Genomic DNA, 19,702 nt, shown 5'->3' with positions numbered 1-19,702 from the left:
TAATTAATTCAATTTCGCTAAAATCTAAATTCAGAATTAAAAACTGCCAGTAATTCATTCCATAAAACAAAGGCTTTTGTTTAAATATAATTCACTCATTGTTGAAAGAATTCATGATAAAATTCATTCAACCATTGAGTAGTTCAATTGTTGTTAGTTCAATTTGTTTTAATTTACTTTCGAGTAAGAGAAAATTAGAATTATTCATAAAGGAATTAATTCATAAAGGAATGAATTTAATGCGTTTGAAGTACTAATGAATTAAGCCTATGAATTAATTCGTAATGAATATTTTAATGGAATGATTAAGATATAAAATTTAAATATTGGCTTAATTGAGGCTATCAGTGCAAAAGTGGTGTAACCCCAAGCTATTTATTTGATGGTATATTTTACATCACTTTTGATGTATATTTTATTTCAGCTCCATCTGCTTTCGAAACACCAGAACAGCAACTAAAAAAAATTGTGGGTTACACCAGTTTTGCGCTGATAGCTCAATTACAAAATTCGTTCGAACCTTTGGTTGAATACACATATATCAATATTTTGAAGTACATAGTTCCAGGAATAGCAGTCATTTACTATAAACAGTTTGAAATTCTTCGTTTAGAAACTAAAAGAACAAATTCTTGCAACTCATTTTGTTCAGTTTGGTTTCGAATCGATTTTATTTAAGTTTGATATCAGTTAAATCTGTTTAAATTTCGAAAACTAAATCAAGTAAGAAAGTATAGTCGGTCAAACCCGACCGTGTAAGACACTGAGTATGAGCAAATCATTATTCTATTAAAATTTCAATAAATTTTTTGTCGTGAGTGATTTTCGGAAGTGGGTCTATGGGAGCTGTTGTGTTGAGTTCAGAGTGACTATTTATCTTTATTAAATAAAAGGCAGAGATGCCATATTACAAGATACATAGCATTAGTTGCCAATTATAATTAAAGTTTATAAAACTATGGGACTGATGCTATCATATTGTTACGTTTTAACCTTTTCAAAATGCTGGTTTATTTCCTTTAAATAAACCGGATACTTTTGATTGCAAATAAAAGCCGTTTAGTAGTTTAAAATTGTAACAACTCTTTATTTCTTTAAAATGTACAACAACAACAGAATTAAATAGCCACTCAATGTTTTTTATACACGTTTATAAATTCTCAGAATTACAGATACAATTTATAATGTACACGAATTTACTTGAAAAACACAACACACTTTAAGGCACTTAGATGATGTTTATTCGAAAAGCGTCTCTGATAAACTCACTCTCGACTGCAACCTCTGCCACTATTTATAACACTGCATTACCATCTAGAAAGCTCTTTAACTGTCAAAGTTCGAATATTCTAGATCATACGCCATCTGTGGTGTACTTTCTACAATGTTCTTTAACTGAATATTCGAATACAGCGTTGCCAACTTACGATCAAATCAACTGAAAGCTTTTATTTAACAATGCCCACAGATATGTTACAGTCTGCCATTACAGCACTGTTATTTGAAAGCATTATGCTACTTTTAAATCAGCCCTTAAAATCGTTATATTTGAATTCAAGTACAATTTCGTAACAATATATTATAACAGGAGCTATGACCAATTATGGACCGATCACCGTGAAAGAGTGTTATGATCGTTAAAGTAATGACCCGATTTTTACCAGATATAATACTGTGGAGGGGAGGGCTGATATGCCTCGATTTGGGAAACACTGCAATAAAATATTAGAAGTTTAACTGACTATGAGTATCTGTGAATACAAGTACGCATTTGAGATACAATTACCAGCAGCCACAAATTAATTGGTCAAAGTTTAATTATGTTCAAACTGAAGATGGTGTCGTTTCTTAGAATTCGCGAAGAAAAAAATAAAAGCAAAAGTATCAAATGTTTCAGATAAAATTTAATTTTCATATAATTAAAATTTTAAATGTATATAAATGCGTTTAATTAAATATAAGAAAAAAAACTTTATTTTATTAAATTTTAGAAACATTTTTTTAATAATTCTTTGTTTTAAATTTCCTTTTTTTCAGCAATTTACCCAACCACAGGTTATTGAACAAATGGCTTATGTTCTGATAGCCATTGGTGGCATAATGTTTTTAATGAGTTTCCTGGGCTACTGTGGGGCCATACGTGAATCCAGATGTTTATTGACAACGGTAAGTGTTTTTTTTGTTTGTTTTATTTGTTGACATACTTTTGAAAATTGTTTTAAAAATGTATCAAAGAATATTTCCTGTTTGTGAAAACAAGTAAAAGATGAAAATTATAGCAAAAAGTTTTATTTTACTTGAAAATTTAACCTTAATTTCTTTGTGATTTTTGAAATCTTCTTGTCATTGTTTACAATGAGTGCATAAGTTCATAAATGTATTAAAATCAGTGATGGGCTCTCATAACTAAGAATGTCAACGTTGTTCATAAAAATTATTAAATAAGAAATAAAAATTACAACCATTAACTGGTCCTATTACAACAGACAAAGAAAGTGTATAGCATTGTATTGCAGTTCATGTTCTCTTTATGCCAACCACTGCTATAAATATTGTTTGTCATAGCCATAGTCATGGTTTTTAAACGTTTTATTGTCCACAACTTGCAAATGTGTTGTTTAATTTAACTTTTTGTTGTTTTAAGGGAGAAAGTCTGTTTCCAGTATTTAATCATGACTCTTTTTTTGTGTTCAAAATGTTTTGAGTGTCAACATGTTTGGTGTTGTCTATTGCATTTTATAGGTGGAAGTGAATAGTTGTAAGCCAAAATATTTCAAGTTGGGGGATTTTCCCTGGCGGTCAATGATCAAGTGCAGTTTTACCAATATTTTATTAAAAGTTAAATTTTTAAGTAGAAAAATGCTACATTTGTATGCAGCGACCATTGCGTACTTTTATATTATTATTAATTGATTGCCCCGGCTTCGCCCGGTAGCATTTACTAATGTTGTTCTTCAAGTTTCTCCAACCCACTCACACCAGCCTGTTCTTATTTATTTGCAAATAAAATATCTAAATTTGTACTGCATACTTTAGGGAGCTTTTTTATTACAGTTGACTGTACTCATAAAAATAAGAATTTCCGAGTTTTACCCGGAATTTTTTAATTTTTTTCTTTACAAACCATCTCCTGAAAATTTCGAATCGAATAAAAGAAAAATCAGCCAAATCGCTCCAGCCGTTCTCACGTGATGACATTACATACATGAACCATTTCATTTTTATATATATAGATTATTGGTACTTTTTTTATTACGAACATAATGAAGACCATATGCCAGCATTTACAGCTGTATTTTGATATTTCTTCTTCGTAATGTTTAATGAAAATTCAAGTTGATTTTTAAAATTGAATTTTTAAATAATTCTCAGCTAAACTTACTTCATAGCTAATTTTATCACAATCTATCACACATTTAAAATATTTTACGGATATAAATTTTTGTTAACTAATTAATTACCTTTTCATTAAATATTATTTATTAAGCATAACATTTGCTATAACAAAACTATTTATGTATTCCACTTATTTGACATATTTATCATCAAACATTTTAAACCAAACACATTCATTCATTCATTCTCCACCTATTAAATCAAAACAAATATGAAATATTTATTGTTGCATCATGTTACAACATCAAAATGATAATAAAACATTTCTTTGTTTAATTTTTTTTGGTTTAAATTTTTTGTATATTTTTTTTTATTGTTTTTACATATGACCCCATAAATGTACGTACGAGTATCTGAAAATAAAACAACGCAGAAAAAAAGATACAAATATTTATTCATACGTGTTTGTATATTCATTTTAATATGCGAACCCTGAACTCAATGGGCAATGTGAATGTTTAGGCATAAATTAACAATAATAACGAAAAAAAACCAAACAAATTATATGAAAAGTAAAATTATTTTTACTTGCACATTTGTATTTTACAAACAATTCCAAAATAACTGTAACGACAATAACCATATGCTAGTTTGTAACTACTCGTAGTATCTGCATGCTGCTAGAGAGTACTGTCCAAACCATGGCACCAGTAACCTATTTATGATGATGTAAAAAGTAGTAGATTTGTTTTAATGTTGATTATGAGAAGAGTTTTTCATGACAGGCAAAATAAATTTACTTATGTTCTATACAACCTGTATTTTTATCAATAGTTTTCAATTTGTAATATAATATTCTAAGCACCTGACCCTTTAATTCGATATTTGTAATACTAAACATTAGTAACTAATGCAATCACCTATGTATGTATTTGAACCAACCTGTGATTGAGAGTTGTGTGTGATTAGTGTTGGCAATTGCTTTTCCTCATTTCTCCAAAGACAAATTGATCATCGATTATTATTTGTTACAAAATTTGTTGTTTCAAAAAATAGAACTTTTATGGTTAAAATCATTTATTTGTTAAAAATACAATTGTTGTTTAATAGTAATCTTCCCGATATTGGCTCTTTGCCGTTCAAAATTTGTAAATATATCGGCGCCAAAAAATATGTCCAAAAATCGATCATGTCATGGTCTCATCCATTTATCGAAAATCTTAATTCAACTTTCAAGATCAAATCAAATTCTGTTTATTTGTTCGTTTGCACCATCATTATTTTGACCGATCATCATTTTTAAATTTTTACTGTATGTACCTCTATATCTGGAAGGAACAGTAAGCTACTTTTTAGTGGGCGTGGGACCTCCCATACAAAGTAAATAGTTATAATTGAATATTTGGTGAACTATAATTGTGAAAGCCTTGCGGATTTTCTTTGTACGCAGCTTGGCTGAAAATATGCATAATTGGATAAATGGGCGTGGCACCACCCACCTAAGAAAATATAATCGTGACAGTCTTTAAACTTTATAAGAATCAATTTGTTATCACTGAATGAAGTTAAACTAAAAATGGGACGGATTGGAACAGGGGATGTTGCACCTCCCATACAATGTAAATATCGATGGCTTAATATAAAAAAGGCGTATCTCGATTTTTTGTTACTTCACAGGAAAAAGAAAAAACTTAATAAAATCCATAAAATTTTAGATACAAAAAAAGATTTAATGCAATGTTTTATAAAAAGAGGCAACACATTTTATTTCTCATTTAAAATTAATTTTTTTTATTTTAATGAAGTTATCTAATATAGGCCTTTTTTCATTGATATTTATGAATAAAAAATTAAGTAAGGGCTTTTATAATTTTAAAAAATAATATTATTATAATAATTCAGGTTTAAATAATAAAAGGAAATAATTCATGAAATTAAGAGGATTAAATCAGAAGTGAACTGTGAAAAATTATTTCTTATTAAACCAGTTATCAAAAAAGATGACAATAAACTTCTTTTCAAATCCTGTATTTGGGTTTGTTTGGGATTTCTATTTACTGCATATAAAGTGAAGTGAAGTCTGTTTTGAAATATATTGATCCTGATGAGTCATACGCCAAGACTCGTTGAATATTTACAGTAAGATCACCAATACTTCGGCTTAAATTTTGAAATTGAGGTTTGAGTACATACATTTCATGAACTTTTATAGTAATCATAGTCGTTGTGCAAATGGTGAGCTTGTAGGGGTGCTGGAACTTTTCGTGCCTCCTTTATTAATTGCACAAATTGCGATGGAAAATTTATTTGCTTATTTTGAATTTTTCTTTCTATAAGGGAATGGCTTGAGTCACATTCCAGTTGAGTATGTCCACTTATTAAAAATATTTGTTCAATCGTTATTTGAGTTTCCATACTAAAAGCCAACAATGCATTAGAGAATATTAAATTGCGGTTTTGGTAGAGTTTGGATCTTCCACAAGTGTTTAATAACACATTTCGCAAAAACGGAAGATATTAGACATCCATTTGTTTCTTTGTATATTGTGAAATTATGTAGTTTTATAAAATGCAGCACTCGTCTTTAGTTGAGGAATTAATTTTTTCCTAGGTTTAAATATGGAATAGTTTGATCCCTTTAATAATTGCGCAAATAATGGATAGGACAACTTTATGTTATAATAGATGAAAAAATCCGATTCAGAATCGAATTTGATACTTGTAAAAAATGATAACCAATCAAATAAAACAAAAAAAAATGAGTTAGGGCTTTTTCTTTTAAAAATTCTTTGACTTGACTTAGGTCTTTTTTTGAAATCGTTATAAATCTGTTATTTGCAATAATATCCTCCTGAAATTTTGAGGCAAGGTGCATCTGACATTTGTTTACCGGAATAAACAAAAAACGACATTTTTAAAAAAAATTTAGTTTCGCCTTTTTTATATTAAGCCATCGATATGTAGTTATTTCACGGTTTCAAATATGCGAGATATGGTTTGTTCGGTTCAGTAGTGGGGATTTTGATACGGAAGTTTGAAGACCACGAATTGAAGACATTATTCCATGAAGATAGTTGTCAAACTATACAAAAGCTTCCAAAGTCATTGGGAACTACTCAAGCAGCTATTTCAAAACGTTTGCGAGCAGCAGGATTCATCCAAAAGCATGGAATTGAAGCCGATAGACCTTGAAAGAAGATTTTCGAAATGATGCTTGAACGCTATAAATGGAAATAATTTTTGCATCGAATCATTACTTGCGATGAAGAATGGATAAATTACGATAACCCGAAGCGTAAGAGATCAGCCGAATCGACACTAAAGCCATATATCCATGGCGCTAAGGTAATGATCTGTATTTGGTGCTAGCAAAAAGGTCCTATATATTATGAGCTGCTCAAATCTGGCCAGATCATCACATGGAACCTATACCAAACGCAACTGATTCGTTTCATGCGAGAATTTTCCGAAAAACACCCAAACATTAAACCGTAATATTACATCATCACAACGCTCGGTCACATTATGCAATGCCTCTTAAAAACTATTTAGAATGGAGTGGTTGGGAAGTTTTGCCTCACCCGCCTTATAGTCCAGATCTTGCCCCGTCTGAATACTATTTATTTCGATCGGTGCAGAATGCACTCTCTGTGATATGATTCACTTCATAACAGAGTATCCGAAATTTGCTTCGAAAATGTCGAATTTTGTGTCAACTAATCGTCATAAGCGGGAAGTTTTGTTTTACTTCTTTAATTTGAAAAGAAGTGCCGCTGAAGCACACCGATTGCATACCAAAGCTTATGGTGAATGTGTTCCCATCGTCTTCAATGTGCGGTAAATGGTTTGTACAGTTCAGAAGTAGTGATTTTGATACGGAGGACAAAGATCGCCCAGGCCAGCCAAAAAAGTTTGAAGAATTATATGCTTTACTCCATGAAGATTGTTGTAAAACTCAACAAGATCTTGCAAAATCATTGGGAGCTACTCAAGCAGCAATTTCAAAATGTTTGCAGCAGGATTCATCCAAAAGCAAGGAATTTGGGTTCCATACGAATTGAAGCCAAGAGACCGTGAAAGACGATTTTGCATGTTCGAAATGATGCTTGAAGGCTATAAAAGAAAATAATTTTTGCACCGAATCATTACTTGCGATGAAAAAAGGATCCATTACAATAACCCAAAGCGTAAGAAATCGTACATGAAGCCGGGCCAACAAGCCGAATCGACACCAAAGCCAAATATCTATGCACTAAGGAAATTCTCTGTATTTGGTGGGAGCAAAAGTGCCATATCTATTACGAGCTGCTGAAATCTGGCCAGACCATAACAGGGAACATATATCGAACGCAACTGATTCGTTTGAAGCGAGCATTGGACAAAAAACATGACATCATGACAACGCTTGGCCACATGTTGCAAATGCTGTTAAAAACTATTTAGTATGAAGTGGTTACGAAGTTTTGCCTCACCCGCCTTATAGTCCACTCCTTGCCTCGTCCAAATACTATTTATTTCGATCGATGCAGATCGCTCTCTCTGGGATACGCTTCAATTTTGAACAGAGTATTTCGAATTTGTAGCCATGCTTGCTTAAATAACTGAGGAGCCGCAGAACAAAAGGTACTTTTTCGAATTTTTTTTTACAAATTGATTTTTTTGGAATTTTTATAATATTTGGGTTGAAATCTTCTAGAAAAAATCAATTTCCCAAAATTTTTAAATTTTCAAAAAAGTACCTTTTGTTCTGCGGCTACTCAACTATTGTACGATTCGAAATGAGTGCCACAATATTGAACATACCTTTCTTAAATAAATACTTGTTCCTAAATGTAAATAATATTTCGATTGTTGCACAAAAAAAGAAATGCCATTAACGCTGCATAAAATAAATTATTTTGATTTTTAAACACATAAAAATAAAAGTGAAATTTTTATCATGATCATACCATCCATCTTTCAACAAAAATATTATGTTTATTTTAATTGAATAAATAAATTATTTAATTTTATTAGCAAACGAACACATATTTCTTATTTGTTGAAAAGTTGACGCACAATAAACGGAAATTGAATTAAAGTAACCAACAATCACATGAAATGTAAATAAACTTGCTATATTGCTTAATGAAATAATAATAATAAAATCATCATCTTTAGCAGCAGCATCATAAATATCATGTGTAACAGTCACATTTAACACATGTCATTTTGATTTCAGGCAAACAACAAGATCTATAAAAAAACAACAAAATAAATAAGAAACCCAAAAGCTAAACTATAGAGAAAAAAACTGCTCAAAGAGTTTGGTTGGGTTTTGTTTTTATAGGGTGACGAATGAATGACGTGTTGGCTGAAAATGTTTGGAAAGATAAAAATCCATGCCCAACAATCAAACTAAACAACCAACACACCAAACCAAAACTAAATTGTTAAATTTAGTTAATAATATTTGTTATGGATTGTTTAAATTTTTTTTCTTTTTTTAAATTTAAGATGAAGTTTAATTATGCAATATTTTATTTGAAACTGCATTAACTGGTTATTGTTGTAATTTACAATATATTTGGAAAAATTTAAGCTTTTTTGGCCAAATATGCAACGTAATTACATTGCACTATGGTTGGTGATTGTGGAAATTTTAGGAAAAAAACTGGCAATTAAGTAATTAAATAAATTTGAAAGTAAATTAGTGTGTTAAAGGTCTTTAGACACATTTTGCAAATATTTGAAGATTAAGAAGTGAATATTTTCCAAAAAGATGGTGGGGTATATTGAGTTTGTCATTCAGTTTGTAAGATATCGTAATATTGGTCGTATATATAGGATCCTTATAAAATTCTAAGACGATCTAGCTATGGCACGATAAGGTTTCCAGGAAAGGACGTACGGGTTCGAACTTTTCGCCAAAATATTGTTTATCAGAAATGTTTGGTATTGAAAATGGGCAACAATATATTTTTTTGATATTTTTCAAAAATGTTTTGCAATTTTCTTTAAATATATTGTATACAATATCATGCAATTTTCAACATGTTGTTATTTCGATAAAAAGACAAACTCCGTTGATCGGTCCTGGTTCGGAATATGGCTTTATGGTACATAAATGCGAATATAATAATATTATTCATAGAAACTTCAGCAAACATATGTAAGTAATATGTAAACAGAAATCACAAAACGACATTTGGTTTCGATCGGTCCTTACGAGAACATTGCCCCCATGTATAGTCCACTTCTTAAAATCTAATAAATACGCATAAATCTCTTACAAATATCCTTATCAGATTTAAATTGGATATAAATAAATCTAATATATTGGGTGTATGACTAAAAAATGCGGGATTTTTTCAACTTTTTAGCTTTTATTTTAAAAACATTTGTACAATATAAATTTATACAAAGTATTGGCCATTGCTAGCTATGACCTTTTCCCATCTTTCTGGCAACATATTGTTACGTTTTAACCTTTTCAAAACGCTGGTTTATTTCCTTTAAATAAACCGGATACTTTTGATTGCAAATAAAAGCCGTTTAGTAGTTTGAAAATTGTAACAACTCTTTATTTATTTAAAATGTACAACAACAGAATTAAATAGTCACTCAATGTTTTTTTATACGCGTTTATAAATTCTCAGAAATACAGACACTTTATAATGTATACGAATTCACTTGAAAAATACAGTACACTTTAAGGCACTCAGTTGTTGTTCATTCAAATAGCGTCACTGATAAACTGACTAACGACTGCAACCTCTGCCACTATTTATAACACTGCATTACCATCTAGAAAGCTCTATTTCTACAATGTTCTTTAACTGAATATTCGAATTCGAATATACGGTCGCAGCAAACAGCGTTGCCAACTTATGATCAATGGTCAACTGAAAGCTTCTATTCAATGTTAATAATGCCCACAGATATGTTAAAGTTTTGGCACTGCTATTTGAAAGCATTCTGCTACTTTTAAATCAGCCGTTAAAATCGTTACATTTGAATTCAAGTACAATTTCGTAACAATATGTATGGATTCCGAGCCAAAAGAACTGCTCATCTATTGAGACCAAGAACGAATCAAGCCAATTTCAGATTCAGCAGCTCATAATAGATAGGACCCTCTATCTCCCATTAAATACAGAGCTTTTCCTTAGAGAAATGGATATTTGGCTTTGGTATCGACTCGGCGGGTTAGCCAAGTTTCACGTGCGATCTCTTACGTTTCGGATTATCGCAATGGATCCATTTTTCATCGCAAGTAATGATTCGGTGCATAAATGATTTTTTTTAAAGCGTTCAAGCAGCATTTCGGACATCAAAAATTGTCTTTGAATGTCTCTCAGCTTCCTATCTGCTTTAGGATGAATACTGCTGCTTGCAAACGTTTTTAAATAACTGATTGAGTTGCTCCCAATTATTTTGTAAGCTCTTGTTGAGTTTGTCAGCATTCTTCATGGAGTAATGCCTCCAATTCTTGGTCTTCAAACATTTTTGTCTGACCAGGGCGATCTTTGTCTTCCGTGTCAAAATCACCACTTCTGAACCGACCAAACTATCTCTTGCTCATTGAAACCGATAAAACATATTCACCATAAGCTTTGGTGAGCAATCGGTATGCTTCAGAGGCACTTTTTCAAATCAAAAACTTCCCGTATATGACGCTTTGTTGGCACAAAATTCGTTATTTTCGAAGCAAAAAAAAATATGTTGTTTACACTATAATGTATCTGAATGAGAATAAATGACAGATGTGTATCCTTCAAAATGACATATAAGTTATTAAAAACAAAAACCACGATGCGCCATCTATAGTAAATCCCACATTTTTAAGTCATCCCAATAATATTAATCTAACTTTGTGACCTTTCACAAAGTGACTAAATGGAATCAATTTTCCAGCTATTTAATAGGTCAACGCCAAGTTAAAGTGACAGGTTGCAATCTTATAAAATATTACAGCTAGAACCGGTATTTTTGTTGAAGCCTTTCAAATTCAAATATTTTACCATGGCAACAGCCATTTCATAATTTTTAGCACTTTCTAGATCTTGAATAGTTGGGATCACAGATTTGAACGATAGCATCTTCAAAGTGTACGAGAAAAAACTTCAAATAAACATTAAAAAATTATTAAATTTGTTGTTTCATTTAACCCTCCGTTACTCGCAACTAATCTAGTTGATACAGGCAAACATTTTTTTATTGTAAATTTTTTTAAACACCCGAAATCTTAAGCTATTTTTTGATAAAATAATATTTTCACTGCAATTTTGTTTGTATTACTCTTTTAAATAAATTGCATTTAATATTGTTTTTATGTTTTCGAAATAAAAAGTGAAGAGATTATTTTGGAAACGCGCCTTTTTTGATTTGAATTGATATCAATTTGATACATTGCGACTAGTCTCGATTGAAAATGATTGCGACTAACGGATGGTTAAAAGATATATCAAAACATAATCCGTTGAGTCTTTGCTATTGATGGTAAAGGAACTAAAATATCGGTTAATATGCTAGAAGTTGAAAGATCAGTCGTTGTTCTCGAAACTAAATGGATCACAATCTCTACAAGGTTTTTAGAAATTAAATTGTTGTAAACAGTATTTTAAGAAATAATGAAGCCTAATTGGATCATATTAAAGCAATTAGATTGACCCACCACAATCCATTTATTTTTGAACTTTGACACAGTATTATGGAACGTAATATAGGGTAGCGATTTGCAGCTTGTATACATGCAATTCCTTTTAAAAATGATTTGTGAAAAAACCCCATTGTATCATTGAGTTTGTTAAATTTCAAAGTCCATTAGACGGGTTGTTTGTTTAAAAAAAAAACAATTGGTCTTATACGATTATGGTAGGTTGTTCAGTTCATATATGCACAGATTTGTATCTACAGTACAATATATTTCTTGTTTTTCAATTCAAGATACGTTTTTTCAGTTGCTATTGAGAACACGTGCTCGTTTTTAAACATGATACCACTAGCCATGTTAATAAAATCGCCACAGCCATACATTTTAACATGGTATAGTTGTTTAATAATGTTTAATTATTTTTAACAAGTTTTCAGAAAAAACCTTACCAAATAAACGAAAATTGGCAACTACTATATAAAAATGCATACACTGTATAAAGTAATCAATGACAAACTTAAAAAATAGCAAAGATTTTTGTTGGTAGCAAAAAGTTTTAAACAGACAAACACAATAACGGTTAATTAAATACCAGCGTTAAGGTCATAAAATAATAGAGTTGAATTGGTCTTGGACCTTAAATGCACTAATTTGTATGTAGCACCTCATTTACACCATCCGCTCAGCTCACAACACGCATCGCACACATTTTTTGCAAAGAAGTCTTAATTTGTATTCATTTGCTCTCTCAAAAAAAAAACAACTATAATCATAAAATCTATCTTCTATAGAAAAATGTTAAAATTCGTTAAATTCTATAAACTTTGAAAAAACCTTTGCTTAATTTAATTTTTGCCAAAAATCAACAAATTGCTTTCAAACTAAATTATTTGTTATATGAACCTTTAATTTATCCAATGTCCAATTTATGTCTTCCTTATTATGTATTATGAAGATTCACTCGTATTGAAAGATATTTATGAATGTGCCGTTGTCGGTTTAAATGAATGGGAAAAATATAGACAGACATAAAATGTTTTGCTTCGGTGCTTTTTAATTGTGTATGCGTTCAAATTAACGGTCATTGTATGGTTACAAATATCTTTTTTGTTTTTTTAATCTAAGTACAAACTGTTCGTTTCGTATTTTATTGTATCGTTACGTTTTGTTTTGCATTTTAGTTGATTGTACCTTTTGCATACTTTTAAATCAAAAGTACTTACATACTAACTACATGCAGAGAAAAAAACATGGTTGTGGTTAATATAATCTGAGAGCAACATATTATGATATGATTTATGATTGTAGTCCAAACATTATTAGTATCATATTATGATAAGTTATAGTCGTAATATCATTTTCATGCATGATCAATGATATTATAAAGTAATCATATTGTGATCCAAAGCAATCATAATATGAACAAAGTAATATTATTATGAACCAATGAATTCATATTATAATCGAACGTAATCACATTTATGATCCAATATCATTAAAAGTTATTTTTGGGTATAAAAAAATTAAATTTTAATATGTTCTAGTTTTAATGTGCTAAATTCCCTATTAAAATATTGGGCGTTTGATTTAAAAATGCGGGATTTAGAACGCGGTTTTTGTTTTTAATAATTTATATGTCATTTTGAAAGATACATCTGTCATTTATTCTCAGTTATTGAACATTTTTGCTTTGAAAATGTCGAATTTTTCGCCATATCCGGGAAGTTTTAATTTCAAAAAAATGTACCGTTGAAGCTCTCCGAAGTTTATGGTGAATGTTTTCCATCGGTTTCAACGTGCGATAGAGGGTTTGTGCGGTTCAAAAGTGGTGATATTGATTCGGAAGACAAAGATCGCCCAGGCAAGCCAAAAAAGTTTGAAGACCAAGAATTGGAGGCATTACTCCATGAAGATGGTTGTCAAACTCAACAAGAGCTTGCAAAATCATTGGTAGCTACTCAATCTATAATTTCAAAATGACTAAAAGCAGCATGATTCATCAAAAAGCTGCGAAATTAGGTACCATACTAATTGAAGCTGAGAGACCACGAAAGACGATTTTGTATGTCTGAAATGCAGCTTGAACGCTATAAAAAAATAATAATTTTTGCACCGAATCAGTACTTGCGATGAATGCATCTATTACGATAACCCGAAGCGTAAAGGTACTGCTACACGTTGAATATATATTGTGATATTTGGATCTCGATCCATTTTATTGGATCACGCAAAATTAGGTTATTCTGCAATTAGGTTATTCTGCAAATTCTGCAATCAATAAATATCGCTATACTGGATCGCGGTCAATATATATTGAATGTGTAGCAGTGCCCTAAGAGATCGTATGTGAAGCCCGGACAAACAGCCGAATCGACACCAAAGCTAAATATCCATGGCGCTAAGGTAATACTCATTCGGATCATCAATAGACTTTTTGTGATTTTTTTAAAAAATGTGAGACCCAAGGTGGCGTGTAATCTTGCGAATTAAGCGTAAAGAGCTTTATTTACAACTTTGGTATCTTTGGTGGCTCCCACTGAACTTTTCCGGCAAAAATTTTCGTAGAATATTTGAATCCTTAAATGTCCTTTTTGAAAGGACATTATTTGATTTTCTCAAAAAAGGGTCAAATTGACCCCTAAATGATCCCCATAAAATTCCATAATATAACTCTGACCATAAGAATTCTCTCAGATATTAACTTACAACATTTTTTTCAGTTAGTATACTGCTCACTTCGATCAAAAAATGAAAAATTTGACCCACTGTAAAAAAAAATTCAGACCAGCTGGACTATAAGTTTATTCTACAAAAATGCTCTACTCAACATGCCCTTTCAGAATTATAGGGTCGCTATTATGTTTGAATCAAAAAGTCTCAATTTGTTGGACAGTGTAATTAATATCGTGATGAAATTGAACATAAAAATCGGGAAAAAATTTGTTAACCCGAATTTTTTTTTGAGCCAAAAAATTTTTTTCTCATAAATTTTTTTCACAAATAAATAAAAAAAAAATTTTAAATTTTGAGAAAAAAAAAATTCAACAAAAAAATTTAAATTTTCTTTACCTAAAAACAAGGTGTATTCAATAAGGTGAAGTTACGAGCACAGCTGATTATTGTTTGTTTATTTATGTTGTGTTTGAAAGTGTCAAAAAGTTGTTTACTGTTTTTTGTTGACATTCACAATATTTAAATTGAAAATGATAAAAAAATTGAAAATTGTTTAAAAAAATTTGTGCAGGAAATATCAAAATAATCAAATATTGGAAAATGGTTTGGAGAAAATTCATCAAATTTTTTAGAGATTGACTCCCATTTTAGTCCATGAGATTTGTTTGCCTACTGGATAGCTTTTGCAAACTCCTTTTAGCAGAATTGCGTTGTGTATTTTGGAAGTGCGAGTGTTTCAAACAGACAGACGGACATAGCTAAATGGTTAGTTTGATAGTTCCACTGGAATCACCAAACCTTTTGCTTCGGTTCGACGTTTTTAATATTGAATCCTGCAAAAAAACATTTCTAGATTTTGTATTTGTTTGTTTTTTATCATATAAAAACTTCCAGTAATTCATTTAGTTTTTATTTGTTTGTTTTTTATATTTTTCATATGTCACATCTGTTTTGACATTCTCACTCTCTTGACAACTAAGAAATATTGTCTTTGTTGTATTTGTTGCCGAGACGCTCTCACCTTATTAATGCGCCTTGCCTAAAAATATTTAAAAAATTAGATATTCACCCTTATCGTGGTTGGCGACAGTTTCGTACTAGATTAAAGATAAAATGCAAACTGTTTCTTTAATCTATTACTAAACTGTCGTAGGCGTAATAAGTTTACGCCAACCACGATAAGGGTGATTGAGAAAGGATTATGGAATGAATGGCTGATATTTTGTAATTCCTAATTAAGATTTTAGTGAATTAATTCTCAGTGTACTTATATTTAAGTGCATTCCTTTCACATCACCTCCAACAATGCGGTAGCAATTCGTTGTATGTTGTAGTTTTTTTGTTTTATTCATATTAGTTAGATTCACCTGTTTTGATTTATGTTTAATGCCTGCAGCAATTGTTTGTTGTGCGGTGGTTTCTTTGTCTGTCTATCTGTCTGTCTATCTGGTTGTGGTGTTGATGTGAACATTGGCCAATATGTATGATGTTTACTTGGAGTAGTACATGATGCCAAGCCCATAAAATGTGTGATACTTGTTGGTTTCTTTTACAGTCGTTTTGTTTTTAGGTTTAAGTTTTAGTTTTTTATGCAGACAATAGGTGTCAGGTTTTAGTTACGTGAATTATGCTGGAGTTTAAGAAAAAAAAATAGTAAAATTGGCAAGTTTTACTGTTTACCAGCATAAATTGAAGCACTTTTTGTTGGACTTACAATATCCTAATTTTTGTTTCAATGTTGTACAAATAGGTTAATAGGCAGCCCTCTAATCGAAGCAAAAAGGTCCATCCAGTAGGTCCCTTTATACAAATATTGCACAAATTAGAACCGGAACAAATCTTTATTTATTTTTTTTAAATCTTTTTTATGTTTGGATGATATTTAAATATCTGTAGCATTAAAGGGTTAATTATTTATTAACCAAATTTAAGTTTAATTAAACCAGCCTACATAAGATTCTATTAAAATATGATTTTTATTTTTTCTTCTCTTTTGATATTTTTCAGTATGGCGTTTTCATGATTTTACTATTGATTGCTGAAATCGTTGCCGGTGGCTTGGCGGCATTTTACAAAGAAACGGTAATTATTGCAATTTTCAAATACTAGTCGTACACAAATAAAAACATAAATTTGATTGCTTTAACTCTTGAATTTTTTAAAGGCACGCAATGAAAGCAAAGGCTTTTTACAATCAACCATTACCAAATACTATACAACTGCCGAACATACCGATGCTGTTACTCTAATGTGGAATCAAATGATGAGCACTTTTGGCTGCTGTGGCGTTGTGGACTATCGTGATTTTGAAACATCATCGGGTTGGTTAAATGGCAAAGGTAATCGCACCATGCCCGAGGGCTGTTGCCGTTTGAAGGATATTAAAAATTTAATACCCGAAGATGAGAGTTGTGTGACAAATCCTAATGAAACAAATAGTTTTTATTTAAAGGTAAATATATCTTTAGAATTATGTTAAATTGTAATGTTTTTAATGTGAAATATTTTTGTGTTATTTTAGGGCTGCTATGATGTATTTACTGAATGGATTATATCCCATCGTGAAATAATAATTGCTGTTTTATTCGGCGTGGGTCTGGTACATCTGTTGGCCATTTTCTTGGCCTTTTGCCTTTGCAAATCCTTTGCCAAATATCACGGCATGAGACTGTAAACATAAATCTTCCCTAATAAATCATTTTATATTATTTACTTAGTAGCAAAAAACAAGGACCATTTACATAAATATTTAAAAAATTATAAAACAAAAGTCAATAATAAATTAATTTTTTGAATTGTTTGCAAAAGGACTTGTTTGTTTAAAAGAACATTTTTAATAAATTGTGACATTTCCCTACACATCCTATAGCAATTAAACAAGTCCTTTTTTGAAATTAATATTCTTAAAATAAATATTGTTTTGTTATTAAAAAGACATTCCAATTTTATTTGTATATCTTAATAAAATCATTTATTTTCGTTAAGTTTTATTACTTTTTTATCTTTACTAAGTTTTAGTAAATATCTATTTTTTTGTTTTTTATTTTTACTAAAACTGTCGTTTTGTATTATAACAATTTTCCACTCTTAAACATCACAATAATATTTTTTTTTTATATTTTATATATTATAAATTATAATTTTACTTTATAATTTTAATTATTTTTTAATGTAAAAAAAACGAAAAATGAAAACTTTAAACATTTATCAGAACCAATTATAGATATTTGAATTCTAGTTTAGTTTGTTAAAACGAAAAAAACTCTTTTTAATACTAAATTTATTGTTAAATTTTCTTATTATTTTTTTAATAATTTTTAAGTTGTTTTACTTTTTGATGAATTAAAATTTTATAAAAAAAATCAATTGAAAAAAATGTTTGAATAGTTTGTAATGTATTTAAAAGAAAAAAAAAACAAGAAATGAAATGTAAAATTTTTTATTGCATTTTATCAGTTTTAAAATGTATAAAAATTTAAAGAAAAAATTTAGTTAATAAATAATTAATTAGTTAATAAAACCCTAAAATTAAATGAATTTTTAATTTGAAAGCCATTATTTAAAACCTTTCCTAAACCAGATCCATAAATATTATATTATATCTTATCGTAATGCGTAATGAAGGTTGCATATCTGTTATTTATTCTCACTTAGTTATTGAAAATTATAGTCTAATCCACAAAGTTTTGCTTGCTTCGAATATTGTGTCAACAAAGCGTCATATGAGGGAAGTTTTGCTTTACTTCTTTAATTTAAAACAAGTAAGAAAGTATGTTCGGTCAAGGCCGACCATATAATATCCTACACTAAGTAAAAGAGCAAAAAAATTTTTCTTTTAAAATTTCAATAATTTATATTTTTGAGTGATTTTCGGAAGTGGGCCTTATATGGAGGCTATGACCAATTATGGACCGATCACCATGAAATTAGGTCGTGTGATTTATGTCTATATGAAAGTTTACTATGTTGAATTTTGTGAGTATACCAACATTTTTAAGCGATTTATGCACGTTAAAGTGATTTTCGGAAGCGGGTCTATATGGGAGCTATGACTAATTATGGACCGATCGTAACATAATTTGGTGACATGAATTTTGTGTCTATAAAACTTATTTGGAGCGCAATTTGTGGAGATACATTTATAAATTAAGCATTTATGACCGATTAAGTCCAATTTCGGAAGGACATTTGTACGGGGGCTAGGTGAAATAATGGACCGATTTCAGCCAGTTTCAATAGGCTTGGTCCTTGGGCTGAAAAAATAATATGTACCAAATTTGATCGAAATATCTTCAAAATTGCGACCTGCGCACAAGGTTTACATGGACAGCCAGCCAGCCGACCAGCCGGACGAAGGGACGGACATCGTTTAATCGACTCAGAAAGTGATTCTAAGTCGATCGGTATACTTTAAGGTGGGTGTTGTAGGGTATAAAAAGAATACCGATGAAGCAGAACGATTGCTTGCCAAAGCTTATGATAAATGTGTTCCATCCGATTCAACGTGGTAGAAATGCTTTGTGCGATTTAGAAGTGTTGATTTTGACTTGGAAAACAAAGATCGCCCTGGCCAGCCAAAAAAGTTTGAAGACCAACATTTCGAGGCATTACTCCATGGAGATTGTTGTCAAACTCTACAAGATATTGCAAAATCAGTGGGAGCTACTCAAGCAGCAATTTCAAAACATTTGCGAGCAGCAGGATGCATCCAAAAGCAGGGAAATTGGGTACCATACCATGTCCGAAATGATGTTTGAAAGCTATAAAACAATGTCATTTTTGCACCGTATCATTACTTGCGATAAAAAAATGGATCCAGTACGATAACCCGAAGCGTAAGAGATCATACGTGAAGACTGACCAACCAGCCGAATCGACACCAAAGCCAAATATCAAGTCAATATCTCAATTAGATTAAAAAATGTGCCACAAAAATATTGCACTTTTTCATTTCATATGTGACTAAGTAAAGGTAGGGTCACACATGACAAATAATTGACGAAAAAGACGTAACCGCTAAATGAAATATATTTAAATGCTTTTATTTATTGTCAAAAA

General features: G+C 30.5%; 1 protein-coding gene across 1 annotated transcript in view; it reads left to right on the top strand.

Annotated features, from left to right (window-relative positions):
- Tsp66E (Tetraspanin 66E) overlaps nt 1–18,177 on the top strand; it is a 90,198-nt gene extending 72,021 nt beyond the window's left edge. The window contains exons 4-7 of the mRNA XM_065503700.1: nt 2,038–2,166; nt 16,652–16,726; nt 16,809–17,096; nt 17,166–18,177. Coding sequence (XP_065359772.1) covers nt 2,038–2,166; nt 16,652–16,726; nt 16,809–17,096; nt 17,166–17,318 — 645 coding nt within the window. The 3' untranslated portion in view covers nt 17,319–18,177. The remainder of the gene's footprint in view (nt 1–2,037; nt 2,167–16,651; nt 16,727–16,808; nt 17,097–17,165) is intronic.
- The last annotated feature ends 1,525 nt before the right edge of the window (nt 18,178–19,702 follow it).

The sequence above is a fragment of the Calliphora vicina genome, chromosome 3, assembly GCF_958450345.1.
Source record: "Calliphora vicina chromosome 3, idCalVici1.1, whole genome shotgun sequence".
Lineage (NCBI taxonomy): Eukaryota > Metazoa > Arthropoda > Insecta > Diptera > Calliphoridae > Calliphora > Calliphora vicina.
Note: the sequence above shows the minus strand (reverse complement) of the source record. Positions and strands in the feature narration are given on the sequence as shown.